The sequence below is a fragment of the Onthophagus taurus genome, chromosome 1, assembly GCF_036711975.1.
Source record: "Onthophagus taurus isolate NC chromosome 1, IU_Otau_3.0, whole genome shotgun sequence".
In the NCBI taxonomy this organism is placed as follows: domain Eukaryota; kingdom Metazoa; phylum Arthropoda; class Insecta; order Coleoptera; family Scarabaeidae; genus Onthophagus; species Onthophagus taurus.
In genome coordinates this window covers 23,162,203-23,175,607 of record NC_091966.1, presented here as the reverse complement: position 1 = coordinate 23,175,607, position 13,405 = coordinate 23,162,203, and the positions used below count along the sequence as shown (strand labels likewise).

The 13,405-nt window shown below is 33.6% G+C and overlaps 1 protein-coding gene across 2 annotated transcripts in view; it reads left to right on the top strand.

Moving 5' to 3' along the window:
• Positions 1 to 8,521: 8,521 nt before the first annotated feature.
• LOC111414372 (dynein intermediate chain 3, ciliary-like) overlaps positions 8,522 to 13,405 on the top strand; it is a 47,681-nt gene continuing 42,797 nt past the window's right edge. Inside the window, exons 1-3 of one of the 2 annotated variants that reach the window (XM_071198530.1) lie at positions 8,522 to 8,596; positions 8,657 to 8,986; positions 9,043 to 9,805. In XM_071198530.1, the coding sequence (XP_071054631.1) occupies positions 9,199 to 9,805 (607 nt within the window). In that variant the 5' untranslated portion in view covers positions 8,522 to 8,596; positions 8,657 to 8,986; positions 9,043 to 9,198. Of the gene's footprint in view, positions 8,597 to 8,656; positions 8,991 to 9,042; positions 9,806 to 13,405 lie in introns of both variants that reach the window. The other variant, XM_023045692.2, reaches the window with a different exon arrangement.

Sequence of the window (13,405 nt, the reverse complement as noted above, 5' to 3'; positions counted from 1 at the left end):
GCTCGTATCCACATTCTCGCGGATCTTCACGAGCACTTCAGTACTATGACTGACACCGAACTGGTTGCAGCAGCTACTGCTGCTATTTGTGCGTATAATTTTTATAATTATGTAGACATTTACTTTAAGAAAAAGATTAAAAAATCGTGGAGAAAAAAGAGATGTTGGATGTTGCCGATACATAAGAATAGAACGAGGTAGGTACGATTAATTTTTTGTAGGGATTGGATGAAGAGACAAACTACTGAATTACTTAATGAATCTTCATCAGGAGAATTCGAAAACTTTCATAGGATGTCTCCTCAAGATTTTGAATATCTTCTGCTTCAAATTGCTCTTTTAATTTCTAAGGAAGACACGCAATTAAGGGATGCAATACCAGCGAAGGTTCAGCTAGCCATAACCTTACGGTAAAGTGGTTAAGCTACCGGTGATTCATATAAAAGCCTTCACTTACTATTCAAAGTATCCAGCCAATCTATATCTAAAATTGTGCCTGAAGTCTGTTCAGCTGTCAACCATGTTCTTAAGGATGAATGTAAGATAAATAAATAAGTAAAATAAGGAAAAACACACAAAATAAATATATTTTATCTACGACTGCTTGGATAAGTCATTATTACCGCACTCATTTGAGATGATTTGAGTTACTCAATGAAGTTCATTACCGCACTGGTTTTATTACGTAACGCATTTTTAGCCTAATCAGAACAGACTTAATTTATTGAAACGAGCAACAATACAAAAGAAAAAGTACTATCTACTTACAGAGAAACAATACTATTTATTATAAACATTAATTGTTATGCTTTTACATTTCGAAACACTTATTCCAGATGAGTAAACATGTTGTTGAAACTGACAATTCAAAATTGTCAAAAATCATTTCAAAATATTTTTATAAATGTCAAATAGACTTTTTTAAAGAAATTTATTTTTTAGTAATTTTTAGCAGTCGTAGATAAAATGCTGTATATCACACGTGGGCTAGAGCGTAATTACAGTACTCGTGTGATTACACGACTCGGTCTACGACCTCGTCATGCAATTCTCCACACTCGTACAGTAATTATGTTTCTAGCCCACTTGTAATATAAATAACTATTAAAACACTTTAATGACATGAAATTGTCACATGTTAAATACGTATGAAAAGTAATATAAAAAGGAACTAAGAGTTTTGAAATGCTTCATTGATTACATTCCGTAATGAATTTTGGGCGTTTTCATACTGCAAATTGGTACATTGTTGAAAAGAATGGGCGGATTCGTAAGAGGGTGACATCATACTATGTACTGAAACTGGAGAAGTGAGTGATGAGGAAGAAAAGTTAACTGAATATGGGCGACGACGTTGCACATTTCTGTTGTGAAATATTTATTGTATTTCAAACATGATGTCTTCTTTATCATTTTCCGATAGTTTTTTTAACTTTAACTGCTTCAGAAATAGAGTGTACCTGAAAGTAATAAGCATAATGATTTATTAATGCAATTTATATCTATGTTTCAGCTACCGTCTACAGCGCAGCAATGGTTAAACCTACAGAAGGGTTTTAAAGGGAAGTTTCTACATGCAATCGGCGCAATAGATGGCAAACATGTAGTAGTGCGATGTCCGCCTAACTCAGCATCAGATTACCACAGTTACAAGAGATCTTTTAGTATTGTTCTTCTTGCTTTGGTCGACAGTGACTACCGCTTTATTTTTGCTGATATCGGAGCAAAAGGGAGAATAAGTGACGGTTGTGTGTTCAGAAATTCTTTGCTGTGGAAAAAAATTAGCACAGAAGATTTAAATTTTCCTGCCCCTTGTCCTCTGCTAGGTAGTGAAGGTACCGTACGTTTTTCTAGGCGAAAGCACCATGCTTTTGCATTGGGTACAAATTTGATGAAACCTTATCCTGGAAATTATGGAAAAGGTACACCAAACCGTATATTTAATTACAAGTTGTCCAGTTGTAGAGTTTATGTAGAAAATGTATTTGGAATTTTAGCTTCAAAATTCAGAATTTTCAATAAACCGCTTGAAATAAATATTGAATCAGTACCAAATGTTGTGAAAACTTGTGTACTCTTCCACAATTTTTTGAAAAGCAGTTCTTCTTCTAGAAATATTTATAACCCCCTGGCACGACAGATATGTATGATGATAATGGCATACTGGTGCAAAGTGGCTCACGGAGGCAAGAGGTAGGTGAAAATTGTGCTATAAGGAATTTACCACCGCTAGAACGGCGAACAACCCCATCGTGTGTGAAAATATGGGACACTTTTCGTGATTACTTTTATTCGGAGTATAATGTCTAGCTTGTTTTTGATAAAGTATATATGATTTCATAGTATTATTGCTAATAAACTAAATTCATTAAAAAGGAATTGATATTTTATACTTACTTCCTCTGTATTAGTTGTTCCGCCACAGTTGTAAATAGAGCCCAAAAATTGGTCCATTAGCTTGAAGGCAAACCATATTGGTTTATATACATCTCCGGACGCTCTAGATTTCATAGAAGCTGCTACTTTTCTACAGTATCCCCGATATGTTGCCATTAAAAAATCCTTTTTAGCCTTTAATTCTGTATTGGCTTGCTAATCTCAAAATTTTTTTTTTATCCTTGTGTGAACAATGTTTTGGATGCAAAATCACTGATTCCCTTTGATAACATTCAATAAGGAACTGCAATTGCAGTTCTTGGACCCACACACTCATTATTTGTTATTATTTATTATATATTATTGTTTTTATATACACGTTTCTAACGAAGAAAATACTTACTTAATACGCTGAATACTAAATATGAACTAACGATGAAACACGAGAATGTGGAGTTGTTTCGTCTTTTGTATTTTCCTCATCTTTCCTCGTACTCGTACCTCGTGTCCCTTTGTCTCGTGTACAAAATACCGCCTCAGAAGCAAAGTTAGACGAAGCGAGTAGAAGTAGCACGAGATAGGTCGAGCAATACCTCCACACTCTCGTTCCTCGGTCTACTCCGTCCTACCTCGCGAGAGTCTGGCGAGGGCTTAAAATGCACCATTTTTGAGATGGTGCACACCCTGTGTTGAGATTTAATAAAAAGATCATTTTTTGCGAATATTTCCGGAACCGTTTATCGTAAAGAAAACAGTGTTTGTAAGCATTTTCTACTCATAATAAGCTAAGTTTTGTGCGAGGGAAATTTTTTTTAAAGTCGTAATTGGTGAAGATTTTGAAGGGGTAGCGGTTGTTTTTCTCGCCAACTTCTACGCCACTAGAAAACGTCCGGTTTGGAGACGTCCATTTGAACCGTCAATGTTTTTTACACAAAAAAGGTACTGTAATGAGCTCTAAAGTTGACCGTTTTCTAGAAAAATCAACTTTTATGTTGAAAAACATGGTCAAATTTTTGTTAAATAAAAATTTTATTTTGCTATTAAGCAAAATTGATGTAAACGTTAGAACAAGTAACAAAAGCAAGCGTTAACTTCATAAATGCAAAATGAAAATATGATACAAAAGTTGTCTTTTCAAAATTTTCCAAACCGTAAAGGTAACTAATTTCGCACATTTCAGCGTTTGTATAAAAAATTGTATAATTTATTTATAACAAGTAGGCTTTAAATTTTATAACAAAAGGTACCTCCTGTCAAAATAATAATTAGTTTGTACCTGCAAACAGTAACCTTGTATTAAAAAATTAAAAGTGAATTACACAAACGCTGCAATGTGCAAAATGCATTAGGGTGCGTTTACGTTGGAGTTGCGATAAACGATAATAGGACGATACTAGCAAAACAACGAAATTGTCATAATTTTATATGCAGGTGTTTATACAGGTCATCCACGACGACCGTCCATTAGAACTATACAGTTCTGGCCAAAATAAAAATTTGAAAATTCAGATTTAAATATTATCAATTGCGTTCTTCGTCTAAAATATTTTCAAATTTCTAGCACTTCCGGTTATATCGGAGGACGCCACCTGTATATTTTTACATATTTGGATTTGCCTGCTTGCAAGTTATTCGAATTTTTCTAGAAAAATCTGCTCCAGCAGACATTTGTTAAAAAAATCAGAGAACATTCGATTTTGGGATATCAATTTAGGATTCAGAACATGCTTAAGCAACATGATGGAGTATGTTTTGGTGCCGAGTACGGCTGTCTAGAACGTTTGGTCACTTTACTATGGCACGTTAACTTTTAGAAACTTGAAAGTACCATATTTTTTGAATGGCACCCCCCATATTTTATTACTTAGTCGTCTTCGGTGTCTCATTTTACATCTTTTATATCTCATATGTCCTATACCTAACATTTATAGTTTAGGAGATAATTAGGGTTTTTTGAAAAATGCACACATATATCGATATTTAACTTAGTGTGCCATGAATTAAGTGCCTAGTGTGACCTAGTGAATAACCAAATGAAGTGGGAGTTTGAAAATTTGCAGACTTGTGATGTTTGATGCCAGCTTTTTAATTAAAATATTTTTAAGTTCCGGGTACTTGTGGTTACACCTGACCCACTCGCTATGCTCGTGACATAAACTTAACCTTCGTGAATAATAGCTCATCATATGCGAGCAGAATACTATACTTTGTCCACGACTATTGAAATTGATTCCATAAATTTATTTTTTAAATAAATTTTTGAATAAAGGTTAAACGTCAATATGACACAAATTCAATGTCACTAACTGTAACCAACTTTACAACAATTTGTCAAAATTAAATGTCAGTTTTATAAAACGTCGTTTTCTTTACGAAAATTAATTAATTTATGCTTCATCATACGAAAAATAGTTATTTGTATTATAAGTAAAGAAAGTATACTTTTTTCTTTACGAATCGCGAATTTTCTAATCGAGGCGAAGCCGAGATTAGAAACGCGATGATCTTTAAGAATAATACATGAAGTTTTTTCGGACACTCAATTTAAATGAATTACCTACATTTTATAAGAAATTATTTAAAAAGTACACGACGAGCTCGAGAATCAAATTGTCGTTTCTGCCGGTTCCTTCACAGCAACCAAACAAAAAAAATAAAGTGGTGATTCATCAGGAGGTGTTATCAAAATCGTCACTAACATGTGGTGATTTATAGTTACAACAGTGTACATCAAGTATAAGCTTCTCTAACCTTAATAATTGTACGTTTAATATTTATTCTAATAAATAATTAATTGTTTATTTGGTTGCTATAAAGAAATGGTTGCTATAAAGAAATGAGGTACTTTTCTTTACGATTTGTAATAAGGAAATATAGGCCATTGCCAGTGAGTGTCCGAAAAAAGAATTTGTTTAGGTTTATTTAATGTCAAACATTTAGAAACTCCTAAAAAATAGAATTAAATTGACGTTTTTTGAAATTTTAACGTTTCAAATAATTATTATTAGTCTTTCAAGTTGGTTACCCGTGAATGCCCGTGAATAATGATTATTATTCACCGCCATCATTCACTCCGTGAAAAATGACTACCATTTCGTTTTAGAAAACTCATTCATAAGGTATATATTATAAGGTAGTCGTGGACAAAGTAACTTTGTTTTCTAAAACAGAAGGGTAGTCATTTTTCACGGAGTGAATAATAGCGGTGAATAATAATCATTATCCACGGGTAGCCATCTTGACCAGACTAATAATAATTATTTGAAACGTTAAAAGTTCAAAAAACGTCAATTTAATTCATTTTTTTAGGTGTTTCTAAATGTTTGACATTAAAAAAATCTAAACAAATTCCTTTTTTCGTATGATTTAAGCATAAATTAATTAATTTTCCTAAAGGAAACGACGTTTTATAAAACTGACATTTAATTTTGACAAATTGTTGTGAAGTTGGTTACAGTTTGTAACATTGAATTTGTGTCACATTGACGTTTAACCTTTATTCAATAATTTATTTAAAAAATAAATTTATGGAATCAGTTTCAATAGTCGTGGACAAAGTATAGTATTCTACTCGCATATAATGAGCTATTATTCACTCAGGTTAATTATGCCACTCGCTACGCTCGTGACATAAACTTAACCTTCGTGAATAATAGCCCTCATTATATGCTCATATAATAATATACTATTATTCTACTAGTGGAATAATGAAAAATACAATCTTCAATAAATCACATCCTGTTTATTATTTATATTAACATTTATATTAATAGGCATTTCAGTCTTTGATTTTTCATATCACTTTCTTCCATTTTTCACCAATTTTACCTTTACAACCTTTACAACTTTCACACTTTTACAAATATGTTACAAATGGAGTCGATAAACATTTTGGCTTCTATAGAGTGTGTATTGAATGTGTGCTTTTTATTTGCAATTTCAACAATATAATACTTTACAGTATTTGAAGTTAAAAGTATTTCTTCTTCAGAATCGCTCATTTTTAAAAAGTATATTTAAAATTAATTGCTTTGATGTAATATAATAAATGAAACGTCACCTATAAAGCAGAGATCGTCGCTATTATCAAAACTCCACTATAAACAGCATATCATAGAAACGAATTTTGCGCAGCTCTTATCGCTGCTCTCATTGCTGCTCTTATCGTTTATCGCAGCTCTCGTTCCAATATAAACACCTGCATATAAAACTATAACAACAATTTCGTTGGTTTGCTAGTATCGACGCTATTATCGTTTATCGCAGCTCCAACGTAATCGCACCCTTACTTTTACGGAATGGCTGCAATTCGGCAGAAGCAAGGCGGTTGTATCAAGAAAGACATCCTGATCGCCCAGTACCATACCATAACTTGTTTCCACGCATTCACCAACGACTATGGGAAAATGGAAGTTTTAAAAGGAATACTGTTGATAATGGGCGGCCTATGGAAGTTGCAAATTCTCAAATAGAAGAGGCTGTCCTCAACGAAATTGATGAAAATCCGACCACAAGTACCAGAAAAATTGCTTACAACGTAAACCTATCTCACTCGACGGTTTGGAGTATTTTGAAAAGGCAACTTTTGTATCCCTACCATATCCAAAGAATACAAGCCTTATGCCAAGAGATTTTCCGCCAAGATTGGCTTTTTGTACAGGGTGGGCAAATTTGAGTGTTATTATAGGCTGTCTCAGGAGCTATAAGAGATACGAAAAAAGTAGGTGCCATATCCCGGTCTCTTTTTTCGAGACTAACCCAATCCCGCAAATACCAAACCTCTATCCTCTTTTGTTTTTAAGTTATAGCCAAAAAGTTAAATTTTCTTGATTTCAAAAAATGCTCATATTTCGTTTATTTTTGAAATTAGAGAAATGGGGTTGATACGTTCTTAAGACACTTTTTTAAGTAGAATATACTGCCGTTGAAAAATTTTAAAAATATTTGATGATTTTTGAGATACAACATAAAGTTGTATTTTTTTAAATAGAAACTATAGTAGATTATGGTGTTACTGAAAAGAGCATATTTTTCGCTTTCCAATGATGTATTGCACGCATGGTGTATTTGGGGAAAATAAGCGTTATTTTTTAATTCTAAAATATTAAAGATTAAAATTCAAAATTTTAATTATAGTAGACGAGAAAAACGTTAAATACCATTCCGTAGATATTCGCAAAAACCGATTTTTTTTATTAAATTTTATTTTCTCGAAAATGATGCATTTTAGAGGTTAAGTTGATAGAAACATTTTTCAAATTTTTGGACAAGCTATCACATCCTGAAGTCGTGCGCATATATCATGAAACACCTGTATAAACTGTTAATAAACTGTTTTATTGTGTTTCTGGACAGAAGAGTATCTTTGATGCGCTGAATTATCTTATCTTTATTATCGAAATCATCAAAAAGAGAGGGCGCGCATACTAACCAGACTTCCTTCAAAAACTCTCCCTCTTGAAAAGGTTTACTATGCCGAGCAATGACATTTGCAGCCGCGTAACTTGCCGCGCTCGTATTATAATTTTTGCGAACATATTTAGTCATAGATGTTTACTGTTTATTTCTGTCTTTCAATGCACTTGCAATTAATTCTTTTTGCTCTGGTTCGCTTTTTTGACTAACGGATTTGTGATTTGTTTCAAAATGCCGTTTCACAGACGATGTTCCAGAACATAAAACACACACCTTTACTAATCATGCCATATTTCTCCGTCCACCAAGTTTGAAATTCTCTGATACTCTTTCTATCTTACACTTTTTCTTTTTTTGCTGAATTAGCCATATTAAATAACAGTTAAAATCATAGATAAAACTCAAATAAACTTCAAATCAAATATTCACTAATTAGTATTATGTTATGCATAAACAAACTATGCGTCATTAGCAATAAAAACTCGCGATGAAGATTGACTAGGGATCACCCGCGTTCGCTCGTCATATAATACCTACTTCACACTTTTTTCGTAGTGCATCATAATGAATTTTGTGATCAATGAGACGTGCCCAAAATATTGTGTCGCGTGCCATTGGTTCGTCATTCCTGACCTACGTGAATGTCTCCGACCTCCATATTCCAGACGACAACGTCTATAATTGTTACAAACGCTTTGAATTAGGAGCTGTTATTAATGTCAATTTACTGGACATTTTGTTATGCATTGGGTGTAGTCAAGGATACTTTTAACGTTAAATATCAAAATATTATGTCTGATGAAAAGTACCTACATTTTACTTATAATTAAAAATTAGTACTTACCTGTTATTTTTATACTTTTAGCATACAAATTTTATTAAAACGTCTTAACGAATCGGAACATGAAGTAAATGCATCGTATAATAAATTTTTAATTTTACAAGATATGGTATGGAGAAAAAGGGAAAAAGCGACAGAACTCAAATCGAAATCCGAATTAAACATTAAAGTTAAAAGCAGTACAGATCATCTTAAAGAAATAGGTGGTAAGAACTCTTATACAACGATTGGTAAAATAACTTGCGATAAAAGTGTTAAAAATCGGCTTTTGAGATACAACAATCTAGTTACAAACATTGGGAACTTTAATTCAAATTCGAACGAAAAGCTTAAATTGTTTCAGGATTTACAAAAGCAAGTAAGTTTATTTTTCCTCATTGTGCGTTCATTATTTATTTCTTTATTTTTAGAACGAATTAGAGATGTTTACTAAAATGCAATCACAAATTATTTATAATTTTTCGAAAACATTCAATTATTAAATCACCATAACAACATAAAGTATTGATCAAACTTCACCCGAACTGTCAAGTTTTTTTCGAAATATATTAATTCAATTCAGTTAAATGGAAACTACATATATATATCAGAAAAAACGTAGTGAATTCGGCCGACAGTGTTTGTTTTCGGATAAGGGACCTGATTTAATTGACAATTATCCTTCAAATAGACGATATCTTCATGAATATATACTTCAAGATCCTGTGGAACGAGGCACCCAACTCAGTACACAATATGCCGTGCATGAGCTTAATACTGATAGAGCCACTTACGTTAACAGCGGAATGTGCCACGTCGAAGGCGGATGGCCTAAAGATGTTAACGTCAATGACGAGGAACAAACAAAAAGATACCGGAGAAAGATCGAAAAGGACGAAACATACACGGTTACTTTAATACAATTATGTAAAAATATGGAAAATTGCATCTTACAGAATAATGCCATCAATATCTATCAACAGTACTATACAGACGTTGAACCAACTCCGTTGGTTGAAAAAAATTCCGCCAGAACTGTTAATGTTTATCAAGATCAGTACAATATAACGAGACCTATTACAAATATTTCTTGGTCATCGGATAGCGGAACTAAAATGGCGACTTGTTATTGTAACCTAAAGTATCAAGCTGATATTTCTCAAGAAAGCAAAAATGCATTAATTTGGGAAGTTGGTAAGTTATCTTTATGTTGGTGACATGCCTGTGCAGAATTTTATTAAATTTATAGTCAATTCTAAAAATATGTAAAATGTTGAAATTTAAAACCTGAAGTATCTTTGAACATGAAAGCAAACAACGTAGTTTTGTTATGTAAAAAAAGATCTTTGTTAAATAACAAAGTCATTTAAAATTAATTTTTTCATAATATGGTAATATGGTACGGCGATTTGGTGGAAAGATATGTACCAAATCACCCGTGCGACGATAGCAACAAACCTCCCAGCAACTAACGTTTACCCGAAATTTCCTATCTACTTTCTTATCTGATATCTTCCTTATTATTAGAGATAGCAAAAAATTAAATGCACCACTTGAAAGCTTGAATCTTCCTCTATTTAAAATTGGTCTGCCGATAAGTTGATAAACCGAATTTTAAAAAACTGTTATCACAGTCAGAAAGAGCGCTCCTTCAACTATCAGAAAACTCTAGAACTATATTTATCTTATCGAAAATTTCCTGCTCTTTCTAGTGGTGTATAACACGCAACGATCACGCGCTTCACAAGTACATTTTTAGCCAAAAACTGCTAAATTCATACGACCTGAGTCAAAATCTCTAAAATGGGTCTAAAGATTTAAATTTTGTGCAATTTTTTGTGTAGATTTTAAATTTTTTCCACCATTTTTAACCCTTTAACGGTTAGTGGCTTTTATAGAGACCACTTGTCAATAAGGTCAAATAGCTGCATTACCACAACTAAATCGTTTCTAAAAACGAAAAAATAATTTACCCGTTAAAAGGTTAAAAAATAATTTGCCCATTAAACGGTTTAACGAGTTATGACGTCATCGATATTTTTTTCAAACGGCAATCCATTTTTATTACGGCATATGAAAAAAAATTGTTTTTCTGAATCTAGTACATACAATATTAATATTGGTTACATAAGAAAATTTTCGAGAAACTTTACTTTAAAGTTTAATTACTTCAAATGTATATAAATGATAAAAATAGCAGTAGACATGAGTAATTATGGTACCCAATTATTTTAAACAATTCCCTAAGTGTCAAAAACTGATTTAGTAGCTTCTTGAAGTAGGGTGGCGCGCCATCTTGTTGGAATAACTTCCGTTGGAATTGAGTTGGGTCAACATTAGCGGGAGGGACGGCATGACATAGTTTTTAAAAAATTTAAACATCTCTTTCCAGTTAAGATTTCCTCAAATCTTTTGCGGATATTGAGTGTGCGACTTTCTTGGTTAATTTGGATTTGGGTAACCCCATACCGACAATTTTGTCTATTGACTTGTCCACCCAATGTAAATGTTCCCTCGTCGGAAAGAATTATGTTTTTGACAAAGTCTACGTCAGCGTTGCAAAATTGTTGTTGCAAAAACTACGATTCATTGCTCATGAATGAGGTTTACTTTATAGGAATGATATTTTGCGCGTTTTAAAATTTTGTGAACCGTTGATTTACTAATGTCCAGATTAAGCCCAATACCCCTTACAGTAAGGGGGTTTTCTTGCCCAGTCAAAACCTCGCTTTGATGAATCTCCGTTGAAACATTTGGTCGGCCAGACTTCGAGAAAGGCTTCGAGAGGTGCCCATGCTCTTTAAATTTAGTCACAGTTAGACTCACCATACTTTGGCTAATGAGTTGGCGATCAAGATATGTGGTATTAAAGAGGTCAACTACTTACTAAATCAGTTTTTGACACTTAGTAAATTGTTTAAAATAATTGGTTACTATAGCTACTCATGGCTACTGCTATTTTTACCATGTCAACAAATTTGTGGTAGTAAAACTTTAAAGTAATTTTTCTCGAACATTTTCTTATGTAACGAATATTAATATTGACTACTGTACTAGATTCAGAAAAAAATTCTCTTTTATATTCCGCAATAAAAATGGGGCATTGCTTAACTTCATAATTGCATAATTAAAAAACAATTACAAACCATACACAGTTAAATTAAATGTTGGAAATGTCTGCCGTTAGCTTCAATGCACGCAGCAATTCTTCGACGCATTGACTATCTAACACGCAGGAAAATTCCCGGAGTGTTCCGAATTATGTAGCAAGATACCACAATGTGCTCTCTTAATTGGTCAACATTTTCAACTGGAGTAGCGTAGACTAGCGCTTTCAGATGGCCCCAAAAGAAAAAATCTAAACAATTAATTTCGGGAGAACGCGGTGGCCAACGGTGCGGACCTCCTCGACCTACCCAACGGTCTGGGTATTCATCGTCCAAGTATTGGCGAGCAACCAAACTAAAGTGGGCCGGAGCTCCATCATGCATAAAGTACATGTTTTGTCTTACTTGAAGCGGTACATCTTCCAGCAGTTCCGGCAGTACTTCTTCTAGAAATTGCCGATCATCTGCACCGTTTAATCTGTTCGGTAAAAAAATGTGGGCCTATCAAATGATCACCGACGATGGCAGCCCAAACATTTACGGAAAATTGTCATGTGGATTTTCTTCTGCCCATATGTGGTTATTGTGAAAATTGAAAATACCATCCTTCGAGAAAGATGATTCATCGGTAAACAGAATTTCGGCTCCAAACTCAGGATTTTTAACTAAATTGTCTCTTCTTGGCAATGAAAATCTCTTGGCAATACAGCTTGTACTCTTTGGATATGGTAGGGATACAAAAATTGCCTTTTCAAAATTCTCCAAACCGTCGAGTGAGATAGGTTTAAGTTGTGAGCAATTTTTCTGGTACTTGTTGTCGGATTTTCATCAATTTCGTTGAGGACAGCCTCTTCTACTCGGGGATTTGCAACTTCCATAGGCCGCCCATTATCAGCAGTATTCCTTTTAAAACTTCCATTTTCCCATAGTCGTTGGTGAATGCGTAGAAACAAATTATGGTGTGGTACTGGGCGATCAGGATGTCTTTCTTGATACACGATACACGACAAAAAAATTGAAAAATAACACCAAATTATTTAAAACATAATTTTCGTGGATTCGCGAATTGGTCAACCAGATTATTAATAAAATCCTTCAAGTTTTCAAAAATATGCTTCGTATACACATTCATCATGGGAAGACCATTGAGACCACATTCTGCCATAGTGCTTCTAAGCCAGGTTTTATTGTCCTCAAGCTGCTAAAAGATCGTTCAACAGTATATGTCGTGCAGGGTTAAGTGACCAAAATTATAATGGCTTTTCTCGTTTCGGGGAAAAAAATGTCGGCATCTTTTATGACATCCACAACACTTAATTCTTTTGAGTCAGGTTTGCCATAGTTTTTTTCCATAGTTCGATTTCGTTGTTGATATTTGATAAATTGTAAAATTGGGAAAAGACTTCACCAGCTTCTACGAGGTCTTCAAGGGACATGTCTAACATTTGAGGTGGGTGTAATTTACATAAGGAAAATGACGGGGTGTTTTCTTCAGAAAAGCGAACTTCAAAAGAATTAATAATCGAGTCTAAGTATGATATTATTAAAGACCTCGGCCAGAATTCTGAGGGGCTTGCTGCTGGGTGGTTGTTCTGATGTTGTTGTCTCTCAACAATACGGGGCAAGGACTTCATGTCTTCTCCCAGTCCAACTTTTTCTGCAACGATAGTAGCGTCCCTAATAATTC